Source organism: Cyprinus carpio, chromosome B16 (genome assembly GCF_018340385.1).
Source record: "Cyprinus carpio isolate SPL01 chromosome B16, ASM1834038v1, whole genome shotgun sequence".
Taxonomy (NCBI): domain Eukaryota; kingdom Metazoa; phylum Chordata; class Actinopteri; order Cypriniformes; family Cyprinidae; genus Cyprinus; species Cyprinus carpio.
The window spans coordinates 20285732-20301925 of record NC_056612.1 but is presented as its reverse complement, the minus strand read 5'-3'; the positions used below and the strand labels follow the sequence as shown (position 1 = coordinate 20301925).

The window sequence follows — 16194 nt, the reverse complement described above, 5'->3', positions numbered from 1 at the left end:
TTCAGTGTACAGTGTGTCAAGCTCAGAGGACATTGTGTCTTCCAAAAATCACACCATGAGCTGTGGACAGTTGGGTCGTGGCTCTAGCACAGCCCTGATAAACTGACTTGTAGCGGGACATAGTGTCCTGGTGGGGTAATACTACTGGAACAGAGTGGACGAGGTTAACCTCCATTTAACAGGTTCACAGAACTGGATCAGGAGGTGTATGTCAAGGTGTTGTATGATTTACGGCAGATGCATGACTCTTGAGAGCTCGCACTTCACTGTGATCCTACAGTCAACTTGAAAACATATTTTGCCTGAAAGCTACTGTGGGCATATGTGCCTAGTAAGGAGAGGAAATGAAAGGATTTAAATAGACTGCTGAGTTTTCAGTTTGTGAAGATATGCAAACAGTTCCCTGTAATGTGGGTTTTAAAGATGCATGATGATTTCAAAATGACCTTATAGAGAAAAATATAAATGTGAAGTGGAAACCCTTCTGACCTTCTTTCTCTCCAGCCTCTCCTGCTCCTCCTTCTGGAAGTGTTTCTCTCTCTCCAGTCGCTGTTTCTCGGCATCCTCTCGGGCCTTTGCTTCAGCCTCCTCTTTCTACAGATACAATGATCATACGATCAGATTCACACTGAACACAACTTCCTCTGCAGTCATTCGTTCGTCTGCAGCTGATGATATTTTATCTAATAAATTAAATGTTATTATTTATGATTAGTGGTTGAGTTTCTTTTTAAATATTTTTTTTTAATTAAATACCAGCTGATGAAACATTAACATAAAATAACTAGAAAATTATATGATAGCTATAGCAATTTCCATGACTTTTTTAATATCCTATTCCTTTCTATGGCTTCTCCAGGCCTTGAATTAAAATCACTAAATGTCTTTATATTTCTTTGTTTTCCATGACTGTGGGAACTCTGATACCTACTTAATATCTAGTTAAATTCCATTTTGAACACCAGGTGGTGGCAAAACCTCAAAAATGCTACTACGCTAGATGGCACTGTTAATAATAATGCCAGACATACTTGTGTAGCATTTTTTGTCTCATCATCCTTACAAAGTGAGGATACAAGTGCATGCTCATATTTTACAGCATTTAATAGAAAATGTAGGTCATTTAAGGATCAAACCCTAAAAACCCCCAAAGACCAGTGTTGTTCCTGACAAGTAAAATTAAAACTATGAAAATAAAATTGAATAATAGTATATAAATCATAGTACTATATATGTACTGTACGTGACTGTTAGTATATGCATTTATACAGCTTTTATTTGACAGTGAAGTGTGTTGCTTAGTATTCTGGGAAGTCCAGCATTTCTGACCTGTTTCTGGAGGCGTTCGTTCTCTTCTTGTTCGATTTTGGCTCTTTCCTGTGCCTCCTTCTCATCCTGCAGGCGTTGAGCCTCCTCTCTTAACCTCTCTTGCTCCGCCATGAGCCGCGCTTCCTCCTCCCTGTGCCTCCTCTCCTCCACTTCCTGTGCTTGCCTCTCCTCACGCTGAAGCCTGTGTGATGGAAGACAGTCAGTCCTTGTACACACGTAAGATAAAAAAGTCCCTAAACACTGAACTTTGTGAATTATTGAAACAAAAGGGCATGGGAATGCAAGTGGACTTTGGTGTCTCTTGCAAAATTGATCATTTTGCTATGGCTGGTAACATGAAACTTTAAATTGCAGATATGGTCCAAGCAAAAGGCAAAGTGGATGGAGAGCATGAATCAGTGAATCTTTTTAGTCGTGACCAAAATATCCACACCCCTAGTTACCAGCGGCACCGGAGCATAAACAGAGTGGAACTCTCATTACGCTGTTGCCAAAGTCCCTTTTGGCTTATAAATGTGCTAAACTCATAAACTGTCACTGAGAACACCAGACGTCAACAACTCCACAGCACAGAGACTATTCCTGGAGCACAGCCTGATGGAGCAGGACAAGCATACCAGAACGTGTGTTAGCTGAGGTGGAGTTTGGCTTTGACGGTAGGGATACAAAGGGTCCAAAGTTTTAAAAGTTAACATTTTATAGAGATTAAACTGTTATCCTGCCTCTTTATTAGACAGATATAGTGGAAATGACAGATAGTTATTGGTGTGATAAAAGCGGAATGGAATCAGTGCATGTTGCAAGCTGGACTTAAACCAATGTTTCCCACGTGAGGCTATCTGCTGCATTATGGAGTTTGTGTTGAGGAACTGGCAGTCCATTTAAATTTCATATGAAAATGAGGATATGGATGTTAATTAGTGACAACACCCAATGAAGTGTCAATTATGGGGAAAAAAAGTCTAAGATATATATTTTATAAATTTATAAAAACTTATTTTTATTAATTTACTTTAAATTAAAATGAAATTTCTATAAAATAAAAATATAAATAAAATAAATTATTTAATAAAATAATTTAATAAAATGACAATAAATGTTTGTATATATATATATATATATATATATATATATATATATATATATATATATACTTTTATATATATATATATATATATATATATATATATATACACACACAAAAAAAAATTATATAAATATATATATATATATATATATATATATATATATATATATATATATATATATATATATATATATATATATATATATATATATATATAAAATAAAATAGAAACAAATTAAATGAATATAAAATAGGTAACCTTTCTCTCTCCTGCTGTTCTCTACGTTCTTGCTCTTCCTTCTCTCTCTGTTCACGGGCCTGTCGTCTTTTTTCTGCCAGGATGCGGGTGGCTTCCTCTGGGTTATTGGTGCCAGCCATGGGTTTTCCTGGAGAAGGAGCTGGAGAAGCCACCTGTGTGAGAGCAGGGACAACAGAGGACTCCTCGGGGACAGAGGGCGCAGAAACTGTCATTACTGGTGCATTTGCAACAGGGGGCGTTTCCGGAACAGATGACAGGACAATGGCGGGGATGGGAGACGACGCTGGAGAAAACACAGAGAAACGAAGCGGGGAAAAAATGAGGACTGGAGGGAGGGGGAAAAAAAGTGTAAAATGACAAAATTGCATGTTTTAATGGAAAAACTCCTGTTAAAAGAGAATCATGTGGCAACACCACAATCATCATCACCACACTCACTCTTCGGTTCTTCAGGCGTTGCAGGCCTGCGGGTCTCTTTGACCCTCTCTATGGTGACTGGCGAGGCAGTGCGGGTCTCCACGCGGGCAGGGGTCCTGGTCCTCTTGGGTCTGGCTTTAGGAGTGCTTGGACTCGCTCGAGCTGAGGGAGGTTTGGGAGATACTGCAGGACTTGGGGAGGAAGCACGGCCTTTAGGCGTCACAGGAGACGCAGATCTCAGTTTGGACACTGGACTCGGACTATAAACATGAAGAGAAACTCAATTTAATGGCTAACCTGGAAAAATGTATTATACAACATGTTTTTGTTTGTTTGTTTATATTCCTCTTAACACCATTCCAGCATCTATGGCTATATTCATGGCAAGAACCAGTTAATCCATACACAAGACTATCTTATACACAAGTCTGTCTTACACACAAGTTGGGGGAGGGACTAATACATCTATATCTATCCCACTGTGTTTAAAAGCTGTAAGACTAAAACTAAACAATTAAATTTAGGTTATAGATTCACATGTTATATTACCTGGACTCTATCCTGGTTTTCATTGAAGACATGGACTGTCTCTTCTTCAGCACCTTCTCTTTGGCGATAGTACTCTTCTCCTTTTCATTTTCTCTCTCCTTTTCTTTCTTATCCTTCCTCATCTTGAAAAAAAAAATGGGGGGAAAAAATAAAGACAGAGCAGATGTAATCCTTTGCTACCTCAAAATTTTAATGTCTCATTAAAATGTCTATTTGATCAGATGATATTTCACTCACAGTATCTGCTGTTTTTTTTTTCAAAAGTGAATTATTGTAATAATGGTCACTTTAATAATATTAATGATTACATTAACAAGGCCACATTAACACGTTTCATAATGAAGACTAGTGCTGTACGGGTGTACATGAGACAAAACGGGTTGGAAATCAAGACTTGGATATATGGATTCATGGACGTGTGGATGAATGATGAATTTCTCACCTCCTCTTATATCACAGCAAAATATGATATAACAGGCAGGATGGATGGAGTATAAATGACTCACAGGTGTGGAGTCTCGTCTCCGCTGGGCGATATTGGGCGTGCTGGTGGTGACCCTCCAGCGCTCAGAGCAGCGGTGATGTGCCCGGTGAGCACACGCTGAAAGAGGGCTGGCAGACGCTGAGCGTGGACACAACGGAGACTCTGCATGAAAGAAAACACATTTTAATCCCAATGTCAAATTTTTTCTGACTTGCACAGGCCCTAAAAATAGAACACTGCAACTTAGTGTTTAAAGATTTTGCTAAAAGACTGAGGCTAATCACAAATATAAAGGGTACTTTGATTGTATCCTGTCACTCACGGGCATCTCTGGAGTTGTTCAGCACACTGGCAGCACTGCGACTACGAGCCAAGAAAGAGAGAGTGGGCGTCATCAGCCTGTCCACAATGCTGCTCTCCCAGGGACTCAGCTGCATGCTACGAGCTGCAAGAAAAGATTAAAAATTAGTTCCTAATAAAGTATATGTGCAACAATCCCTTTCCCAACACACAACAATTGCGATATTATTATACATTTTTAGAATGATAAGATCATGGCAATGACAAACAACTGTGTTTGTATCCCTTGATGATTTTGAGGATGAGGATTTCATAACACTGCCACATGCTAGAAAAGCCAGTAAAGGTAACCAGTAAACAAATAAAAAAAAATAATTTTGTGAGAATTAACTCAAGTTTGAAAGAAGAATGCATCCAAAAAGAAGATTCTGCAATTTATTCACCCAAATGTTGCTACAAACCAGTGTCATATGAACTTTATTTATGGTGGTTTTTCACTATGAACTGTGTGAAGATTCATTAAAATATCAGATTTTGTGTTTCACTGAAGAAAGAAAGTCATACAGGTTTGCAACAAGTAAATGATGATAGAATTTTTCATTTTTTGGGTGAACTACTAACACAAAAAGGACAAAGAAACGAATGAAAGGTTTATGTATGTAAAAACAACAACAACAACAACAACGATGATAAAACACTACAATAAAACTTTACACTTACCAAAAATACACATTATCGCTAATTCTGAGAAACAGTTACATCAGATTATCAACAGTGTTATTTTAAGTAATATTTTGATTTTATTTTAAAATGTTCAGTTTTAGTTTAAGATTTTTGGTTTATTTTTATCAAATGTTTTTCTCATTTTTATTAAATTTTTTTTAAAGGGGTCATATGATGCAATTTCGAGTTTTCCTTTCTCTTTGGAGTCTTACAAGCTGTTCGTGAATAGATAAGATCCCTAAAGTTGCAAAGACTAAAGTCTCAAACCCAAAGAGATATTCTTTATAAAAGTTAAGACTCGTCCACTCACTCCTAAAACGCCTCGTTTAAACACATCCCCACATGTCTACGTCACTGTGTGGGAAGATTTGCATAATGCCGCCCAAATGTTCACGCAAAGAAAGAAGGCGTAACTTTGATTCTCGCTGTAGTATTGTTGGCCTTCCAAAAGAGGACACAACTAGCAATCAGTGATTAAGTTGTATTTACAACACTGTTCCATAACAGTTCAACTCAAATATTCAGATGTGTGCAGCGCATTTTACGGAGGACTGTTTCCTGAACCTAGGAAGGCTGTGCTCAAAGGCTGTTTCTATAAAGTTGGGCAGTTCCAACTTTGCAAGGACAGTCTGGCGCTTCTGACTCACAGCCTGTAAGTACGTTTTCATATTTAAAGAATTTGCCACTGGCGATTCAAACGCGAGTTTTGAGCAGTGTAGAGTAGCACTTGTTGTTTGTTGTTTCTCCGATCACAAATGCAGACATGGTTTTATGTTTACGTGGCGCGATACTTACCTATGGTAAAGGTCGTAACATTTCCATCACACACTTGAGGTATTCGTCCAGTCACAACGCACTGGATAGTTGGCCAATCAGCATACACCCGCATTTGATGCATTTCAGAAAGGCGGAGCATAGAGGAGCAACAATAATGTACAGTATGTGGAAAATAATGTGTTTTTTTATCCTTAAACCGCATAAACACATTGCATTACACCAAATACACACAAAACTAATTCTTTTTAGCAACGTCATATGACCCCTTTAAAATCTCTCTCTATTTTTTATTACATCTTCATCTATTACTTTTATTTTAGTTTTAGTATTATAAATTAATCTACACAAAAATGAAAAATAACCCTACAATAATCCTTGATCTAAACTTATGTGATTTTTCTAGAGAAAAGAAAAAGGGGAAACAAGAAAGAGCCACAGGTAAATGCATGGTAAGATGCGAAAAGCAAGAGCAAAAGAACAATTAGGTGGTAGAGAGGCATTTTAGAAAGAGAGATCGAGAGAGATATTGCCCATAGCTGAACATTCATCAGCACTCTGCAGTAAAGTCTCTGCTCATGGAAAACTTCCCAGACTCGATTAGCTGCCTCAGCACTAAGCATAAACTCTACTTTCTGCTCTCCTCCATCTATTGTTTTAGGGTGCACTCACAAATAGAGTGTGCCCTACTTACGACTGAGTTTTTATGACCTCAGTACATCCAATAAAAGAACCAAAAAAACAATATATAATATTGTTCAAACAGACAAGCATTTGGGCACTTAGAAAATAATAGTTTGTTCTAAAAAAAAAGTTTTAGCATCAATTTTTTATTCTGTAAAATTCATACATTTTAAGCGTGGTGTAAGTGTCCAAATACTTTCTGGGACCACTGCATCATCATGCATCATATGCAGGTGAAGGTACAGAGAAGTATGCAAGTATTCACCATTAAAGAAGTTAAATCAAGAAAAAAGAATGAGGAACAGAGAAAACCACCACCAAAAATAACAAAACAAAAACAGAACACCACTGAGGACGGTTGACGGTGAAAGACGATGAAGATTTAAAAATTTAAATTCGGTCGAACTGAAGACACTGACGAGGAGACGGTTTGGAAGGAGGGAATGATTGAATGATCACTGAGGACGAGCAGGTGATTGGTCTCAAGGGGGAAATCAAAGGTGGTGGGATAAAATGGAAAATCATAATTATGTGAAGGGAGGAGCCTTTGAAGACGTGAGGGAGGGGCTAGATCCGGAGGCGTGTCCTTACTTCTGCTAGGGGACATCCAGAGAGTGGCAGAAGATTTGGAGAGCCGCTTGTTTACGACTGAATCCACATGTTTGGGCAGGTTGACCGCTGATATTGAGCATCTGCCTGTAAAATCCAGAGAACACCGCATACACAATGCTGAGGGGACCAAGGCGGAATGATGGGGGGCAGTCAAAAAATTAACCACTAATCCCTTAAACAAACAAAACAGCCACTGATATATAGGACAAGTAAATATATATGTCAAAATATATGTTTAAACTACTTTTTGAGCAGCCAAAGATGGTTATCTGTATCCTGGATAACCAGTTATGTTTGCAGTGTCTGAATATTAACTCAGATGATATTTTTATTGAGTTTGGCTGCTCAAAGTTCATTATCACAGAGTCTACAGACTTTATAATTGGGTCACCGCCTCCACTTCGCCTCTTAAGGCACCATCAGAGACTGCTATGACTGTGCACAACTTTTGGGAGGAGAAAAACTAAATTAAGTCAGTTATAAAATAAGATCCTTGGAGAAACAGCGTTGGTTAGCCTATAAATTGAGGTCTTGAGTCCTGGGGGAAGTGGTAGAACGCTCCAAATTCATTACCCTATTTCCAAGCTTTCTTAGTAAGTCATTCTCACCTTCTGTTATATACGGACCCATAAAATACACAAAGGCACACAACTGAAGATTATGAAGATGTTTCTCTTCATCTTTTGAACAATTTCACTATTTAAGGAATAACAGGCCTAATTTCTTAACAAAAAATCGAATCGAATCTGAGAGATTCTTGTGGGGCACAACTCTCACTGAAACTAACGCTACGGAAGGATACTGTGGTAAAAATGGAAAAGCATTTGCAGATCCCAGTTAGTATTTGCATTTGCCTAGGTGTACATTAAAGTCCCTATGATCCCCAGAAGCAAAGCAACTGATCTGTTGGTTATTATCATATTAGTAAAGAGCGTTTAGTCTGGCTTGAGCATAAAGGACTTGAGTGAGGTTTTTTTTGTGCAACATATAAGAAACCATCTAATGTGAAAAGTCTTGAGAAACTAGAGAACCTGATACCTTTCCTTTATATGGAAATGTAAAACAGACATTTATTCTCTTTTTATTGTCTATTCTTAAGCGCTTTATAGGGTAAAATGTGCAAAAACGACAAAAAGAGAGAGTCTCAGAGAGAGACTCAGTAAACTCCATCACAATAACCTCCAAAGACAATCCAGCTTATTCTTTTTTTAACATGGATGATGCTGTTAATATGAAAAGGAACCAGAAGCAATACCTACAGGTACCGTTTTTGTGTTTATGTAAGTGCATTTTATATAACTCACTCTGGCTTCGGCTGGAGTTGCCGCTCAAGCCTCCGGCCCAGGACCATCTCTGCTGCCGAATCTCTGCCCATGTCTTCTTACCAGACCTCTGGATGGCCGCCTCGTACCGCTCCTGAACAATAAATAAATAAATGCCAATATAATATCACTTTAAAATGCAACATAAGTGTAGCAAACACTTTATATTGCACATTTAGATGTAATGGGCACTAGGAGGAACAAAGGAGATGGTATTGATCTTTCAAAGGGGAAAACTCAGTGCCCAATTTGCTCCACTTTCACTGATAAACAACTCATCTAGCATTACTTGGCAAGCTGGAAAGGGAACACAATGCCTGGCATGTTGGCAAAAACCTCACAGACTCAGATCCTCAAAGTGTGTAAATTAGAAGAACAGGTTGTGTCATTTGGGTGCACTGAACACCACTACTCTCTCACCTTGTTCTTCTCAAGTTTCTGTCTCTGTCTCTCCTCCAGCTCTGTGCGGCGCCTCTCTGTTTTCAGCCGCTGCTCCTCCAGCTTCCTCCTCCGTTCCTCCAGCTGCTGTTCCCGCACCTGCCGTGCCCGTTCCTCCTTTTCCAGCCACTGAGACTTTTTAGCAGCTACATGATAGAAGGAAAAGCCTGTTAGCTACCAAAACTAGGCCAGCATGTTTACCTTAAGTTATCAATTCAGACCCATCATTCAATACATTGCCAATTCTTAATGCATATTCAATTATTAGATATTTGATCACACATTTTTGGCACCCAGTAAGAGTGAAGCCCTCTCCGGTCCATTTTACCATATTAAATTGAACTGATTTTCTGGAATCGGAATAACACAAGGGCAAGAAAATGATTTTTTAAATTTTTTGGTGAACTATCATTTTAACATAGACTATCATTCAAACGTTTGGGGACGGTAAGATTTTTTTATGTTTCTGAAAGAAGTCTCTTATGATCACCAAGGTTGCATTTATTTGATCAAAAATACAGTAAAAATAGTACTATTGTAAAATATTACAACTCAAAATATGTTTTCTATTTAAATGTATTTAACAAAGGAATTTATTTCTGTAATGACAAATCATTGTAATATGCTGGTTTCTTAAAAAAAAACATTTCTTAATATTATCAATGTTGAAAACAGTTGTAATTAGGATTTTTAATTATTTTAAAATCATCTGCATATCGGAAATAGCATGAAAAGGGCCGATACCGATGGTTCATTAATTATATGCATGGAGACAACGAGTTGCATGTCTGTTGCATAATCCAATGTTTTTCTCTGGGCAAAATAATTAAATACTTGCCAAAACAAAATAAAATCTTTACAAAATATAGTTTGTCAGACTGCATTGTATGGCCATATGCAAATGTGACACTGAAGCATCCAACGAGTGAAATGCATGCGCTCAGCTTTAAATTCATCTTAGGCAAGTCGCAATGGCAATGCACCAGCATTAAAATAAACTATATAGGCTACATGAAAAGGAATATATAGGCCTATACACAAAATATATTTCACTTAAATCATTAACAGATTATCAAAACGGAGGAAAAGAATTGTGCTGAGTTTCGGATAATTGTTGTTAATGTGCTGCGAAGTTCACAGGGAAATAAATGAGATGGCAGAAAGCAGTTTTCTTTATTTTACAAAAGCTTTACAGTTTTGAATGATGTTTGGCTTCTATCTGTATGACAAACCAGCTGTAATATGACTATAAATTACGGAGTAACAGTTGGGAAAACAATGCAGTGATCGTGTTGGTGCCTCACATGCACATACAACAAATTTGACATCGCAGCCTGTTCATTATCAAAATAAAATACAGTTAAAGAAACATAAAAAATTACACTGCTCAATTTAGTCCATAGTACAGTGCCGTTCAGTGTGACCAGCGCGTACCTTTCTGCTGATATAGCCTAAGGATGGTGTTTTACGTCGATTCTATGAGTGGAGAACAAACCCTATAGTTTACATAATAAATAATAGGTTAGCATCCAGATACTTTGCGAATATGGAAACATTTGGAATCATGCAGAATGAGAGGTAGGCTTCAGTTTAGAGTTTAAATTAATTTGTTTTGGCTTGACGCATATATTTAGCCTTAATACAACTTTGAAGGATTTGTTGTGGAGAGAAGGGAACTAAAATAGCCTAATTATGTTTGTAATTTTGCTTTTATTTACCATCATTTTAGCCTACATTATTTCTGAATTAAATAATAAAATGCTACGTACAGCCTACTAATTTAGGCTGTTTTTTTCTCTCTCAAAACGCTTATAGGAGTAGTGTTTTTTTATCCATGCTTAAACATTTTAAAATATCTTGAAAAAAAAATCTTTAATGTTTTTATTGAATTGACAGTTTTTTATTTTGTTTAATACATTTGGTCTTTGGTAAATCTAGAAAAGATGATGATGTATTGGCTATGACTCAGAGAGATCATTCAAGACTCTCTTCATGTTATTTTTTTCTTTTTGAGTAAAAGAAACGCTGTACTTCATTGTTATTATTGGCAAAGAAAAAGTTTAAAAAATAACTTTATTAACAGGTATGTTTTCTACTCAAACCGGTTTCACAGAGGAACGCAGGAACAGAAACGTTCAAATACCGATTCTGCTCGGAGTAAACCAAATTTTTTCCTAATTTTTAAGCAAAAATTAAATTGAATGGTATCGGACTCGGCCAATAGTTGTTTGATAAAATCGGTCAAACAAATCTAAATACTTAATATTTTGTGAAAATTGTAATACATTTCTTTCAGGATTCTTTACTGAATAGAAAGTTCAAAAGAACAGCACTTAATTGATCTATATATATATTTTATAGCAATGTTAGAGTCTTTAATGTCACTTTCGATCAATTTAATGGTTCCTTGCTCAATAAAAGTATTAATTTAATTTTTTTAACTCTTACTGACCCCACACTTTTGATTGGTAATGTATGATTAAATATCTTACAAGCTGTCAAATTTTGTATTCCCATCGATCCGGTTTAAATCTCTCAAGATGCTACAGTAGAAGGGCTATATTATATTATATCATTAGTACTTACTACTAAATCTTTACAATATCAGCAATAACATAACCCCTATTTAAGCACACAGTGAACATTATTCATTTACAAAAAGCTGTCAGAGTAAGTTTATTAAACTTTGAGCTTTTTGTCTCAAATAGCATGTTTCATATCCTAGTCATGTACTGCTTAAAATAAATTAAAATCTGCATTCGTTTAGCATTTGTTTTGTGTCTTAAGTATATAAGAATCCTTTTGGGATACATGGGTTTAAAAAAAATTCATTCCTGAAATGCAACATATTTTTAATTATGGTATATGACTTCATAAAATGACAATGGCGCGACTTCCAACAAACACAAATGCAACAATGACAGGGACACTAATATGTTACTAGCTTCACTTTACACCATATAGAAGCTGTCTAGAAAGAAAAGAAAAACAACTTTGACATTAAAGCTAGCAAAATCAAGCTGTACATTAACTGTTGGGCCTAAATATGTTGATTCAGAATAAATACTACCTGCTTTTAGAGTACAAAAAGTGCTGAACAAATCATTAATGTGCTGTCACTGCAATAAAGAGTGAAAGCAAGGCTTGACATGAAAAAACACTCCCCTGGGAGCCTTCATCTCTTCTGACTGAGGCTGGAGGTTCTGAATCTTTTTCTCTGAGCTCCACAGTTATAAAATAGTGATGGCCTGAGAGTGCCCAGGTGAAGCTATTCATCAAACTTTCATAACCCTGCTGGCAGATAGATGAGCTGAAAGACGACCCACAGTCTGAGAGACTACACCACTTGTCCTACTATGAACATTTGACTCACTTGCTGCAACCCACACAAATATTAAACATTAATGTGGAGGTCCATAGTGATGGCAGAAGAGATGGACTGATGAGTTCAATTGACTATGGCCTGAACTGTTAGGTCTAAATGACACACTTCACCCTTTTGTGACTGGAATGTAGCAGGACTTGTGTTTATCATGATTATATTCACATCAATCATGATTTATTCACAGTTCAGTCACTTCAAGACAGCAGCAGATGTTATTTCTGGGTCTAAATGGATCCTGCAGTTTGTAATTATGGGAAACTTATAAAACCCTGCTACGAAAACAAGCTTTCTGAAAAACATACACATGTGAAGGGAGGTTTAGCGGTCAAAAGTTCAAATTTGGTGGACCTATGACTTATAACTGACCCCAAAGCTAAACAACACGAATGCAGTGTATCATGTTATTGTCATATATAAATAATAAATTACAACCTACATGACGTTTTAACAGATTCACTTAAAAAAAAAAAAAGTGTAAAAGAATCCCAAAAAATAAAATCTTAATTTATATTTGAGATAATAACCTAAAAATCAAAGTGTAAATTGGTTGATTTTCACATTTACATCCGTTTATTAAGATACTGACAAGCCCCATCATGTTTGTTGTATGAAATTCACAGGGAGTCAATTGTGAAAGCAAGGCATTAGGATAAAATCAGGAACACAGCTGGCCCTGCTGGAAAAAACAGGTCATACTTCAAATCAAACATATGGTGTGGCCAATATGAGCCAAGTCACTGAGCAATGACCCCAATGATCTGTCTTTTTTTTATGAATCAATGTTTGAATCAGGTTTGAATCAGTCTTATTACTGAATGAACTCCCTGAATTCATCTGAACAGTTGCTGAGTCAACTCACTTTCTGAATCGTTCATCATTACTAATAAACACTTGATTAAATTCTACAATATTCTAAAATAAACTAAATGAAATCTTTAAAACATTAAAATGTGTTACTATACATAATCATTGTATAGAAAACACAGACATATTTAACCAGCTCAACCAGGTCCTAATCAGCTTAGCCGAGGTGATCTACTAGCAATTGTCTTTGGTAAACCATCTTATCAACTACCTAAACCAGCTTGAACCAGCTAATGACCATAAATTGCCAGCTTTGCCCAGTTATGTAGAAATAGTATTCATCGTAAATTGGTGTAAGCATAATTTTCCAGCAAGGGAGTGTGACAAACGTGGCAGCTTTTCACTCAAAATTAAGACACACAACAATCTGTCACTAATTATGATTATATGAGACACAATGGAAAGGGAACACAGCTCTACAAGAGAATTAGCATTTGATAGAGAAAGGGATGAAGCGCATCAGTCACCAACACCACCAGAGACGGAGGAGTGGCTTACCTTGAGTCTGGCTACGCTGTTCTGGGGAGGGAAGGTGAGAAAAAAGACAAAAACATTGTGTCAATCATGCAAAGCAGAGCAGCACAGCACAGCAATCTCCGCAGCCATAACAAGCACAGTGACATGACAAACAAAACATGGAGCATGTGAGATATTTATAATTCTCTGAAGAGGAGAAAATCTCTAAGTGCTGGTTTAGTTAAGACACAGAAGCAGTAGAACATTTAGAAGTTATTTCATAGTCATAATTGTTATTACTAGGGGAAAGGTTTATATTATTACTAATTAGGAGCCTAGAAAACAGTAAAAAGAGCCTGTATGCAACCAAGCCAGAGGGGATTTCAACAGTGTTTCCTGACATGTATTTGTCATACAATATTAACATATAAATATTTAAAACAAACATAATATACTGTAAGTACATGTTTATATATAATCATTAATATTTAAATATTATAATATAAATATCCATCCATCCTTTTTCGAAACTGCTTTTACTTGAAACTGCTTGTAGTGTCATCATATTATACATTTTAAATAATTATTAATAAATAAATATGAATGTTTAAATGTTAAAAATATTAATGCATATTAGTATAAGAGAAAAACAGAGATGTATAAAATAGAAACTAAAAAATGTGGGGGTAAAAATAAAATAAATAGCAAATATGTAAACTGCATGCATATGCTTGTTAGTCTGAAATGTCAAATGTCACAATGACAAATTAAAATCTATAAAAGCCATAGAATGTTTGCAGGTGTTTCTTTCCAGCCTTCCTGCACTTTTGCACAAGCCTCAGGAGTTTGATGCATGAATGCCATTGAAGTGTTTTTTGTCCAAAAACATCTAGACCCCAGACAGCAGGGGGAGCTGTCTCACTGTCTTCCTTGTGTTGTCTTACCGAGATATTTGGCCCTCTCCTCCCTCCTCTCCTTCGCCTGTTTCTGCCGCTCATCCAACTTCATTCCATCTGAGAAAAGAGGCAGAATAAAATGTTTAGTTTTGGTGAAACATTCTGAAATTGACACTTCTGCTTCCTAAATTTTTCTTTCTACCCAATAAAGCTCTCCTGGACAGCGATAAAGAGAGATAGAGACAGTCAGACAGCAGGGTGCCGGGAATGAGAGAGGTTATTGTGTGGTAAAGACTGCGCTCACATCTGCAGCAGTACAAAGCACTGGAAGCTGGCAGCAGCAGAGACTGGCAACATTCACACGCTCCGACTGAAGCAGAGAGCCCTGAGGACTCACAGTACAGATACAATCATTTAACATTCATTCAGAGTGAACCTTTACCTGCACTGAAAGACAGTTAATTCATTTGATTTTATACTATTGAATAATACTATTGGAACTTGCTCAAACACTTCAACAACCTAGAAACCACAAATAATTAGAGCTATATTTTTATTAACCAGTAGTTAATCAAATATATTAATCACTTGCAAAACTATGTCATCATAAATATACCAGAACATAATTTATCAAGCAGCATCACCCAACAATATTTGCCATTTAGCCGACATCAGCTTCATTGTCTGTACATGTTCTGATCCCTGTGCATTTGATTCATTTACACAACACATTACACAACCTACTGTGACGTACAGTACACAGCAAAGAAACATGCTTTATTTTAATTACACATTCAAACCAGTTCACTCAGAGTCAACACTTAAAACTGCACCCCATTGAATTGGCCCCATTAAGTCTTTGAGCTGGCATATCATGACCCACAAAGTCTAGTACAACTTTTATCTGATGACTCAAACTAATTTATAATGATCATAAGACTCCAGCAGTGTTCCTCTCCATGAACTGTGCTCCACTTCGATTCAGTATTTATAGAGCACAGGAAGCTGAAGCACCGAGTCTTGTGGGCCCTGACGAGCGGCCCATGTTCTGTCTCATTGATGAGTCACTGAGCACAGACAGAAAAAGCAGCAGACTGACCCAGAAAGGATTTCCAGAGGGTCTGAGGCAGCAGAGAGATGCATAGTCACTGACCTTACCATCTCCTGAAGCACTAAAACACATAATCTGCATGAACAAAAAGGACTGATTGATACTGACCAATCAGCATTCAATCAAGACCAGCGCTATCAATTTTAAATTACATAAAATCTATCAAAATCAAAGTACAAACAACAAATACAAGTAAAATCATAATAAAACTATACTTAATAATAACAACAACAATAATACTTTACAAATGTAAGAAAGAGAAAAATTACTTATGTACTGATTCATCACCTTAAAGGGATACTCCACTGCAAAATGAAAATTTAGTCATTAATTACTTACCCCCATGTTGTTCTAAACCCGTAAAAGTTTTGTTCGTCTTCGGAACACAATTTAAGATATTTTGGATGAAAACCGGGAGGCTTGTGACTGTCCCATAGACTGCCAAGTAAATTACACTGTCAAGGTCTAGAAAAGTATGATAATCATCATCAGAATAGTCCATCT

At 36.7% G+C, this 16194-nt stretch overlaps 1 protein-coding gene across 6 annotated transcripts in view; it reads right to left on the bottom strand.

The window, feature by feature from the left end:
• LOC109092119 (MAP7 domain-containing protein 1-like) overlaps positions 1-16194 on the bottom strand; it is a 38493-nt gene that overhangs the window by 4286 nt on the left and 18013 nt on the right. For 3 of the 6 annotated variants that reach the window (XM_042741393.1, XM_042741394.1, XM_042741398.1), the window contains exons 3-14: positions 14628-14696; positions 13726-13746; positions 8961-9124; positions 8523-8634; positions 7198-7302; positions 4448-4570; positions 4148-4287; positions 3642-3763; positions 3114-3352; positions 2676-2958; positions 1330-1510; positions 490-594 (exon numbers count right to left, since the gene is read on the bottom strand). In XM_042741393.1, coding sequence (XP_042597327.1) covers positions 490-594; positions 1330-1510; positions 2676-2958; positions 3114-3352; positions 3642-3763; positions 4148-4287; positions 4448-4570; positions 7198-7302; positions 8523-8634; positions 8961-9124; positions 13726-13746; positions 14628-14696 — 1664 coding nt within the window. The remainder of the gene's footprint in view (positions 1-489; positions 595-1329; positions 1511-2675; positions 2959-3113; positions 3353-3641; positions 3764-4147; positions 4288-4447; positions 4571-7197; positions 7303-8522; positions 8635-8960; positions 9125-13725; positions 13747-14627; positions 14697-16194) is intronic. The other 3 variants (XM_042741396.1, XM_042741395.1, XM_042741397.1) reach the window with 3 other exon arrangements.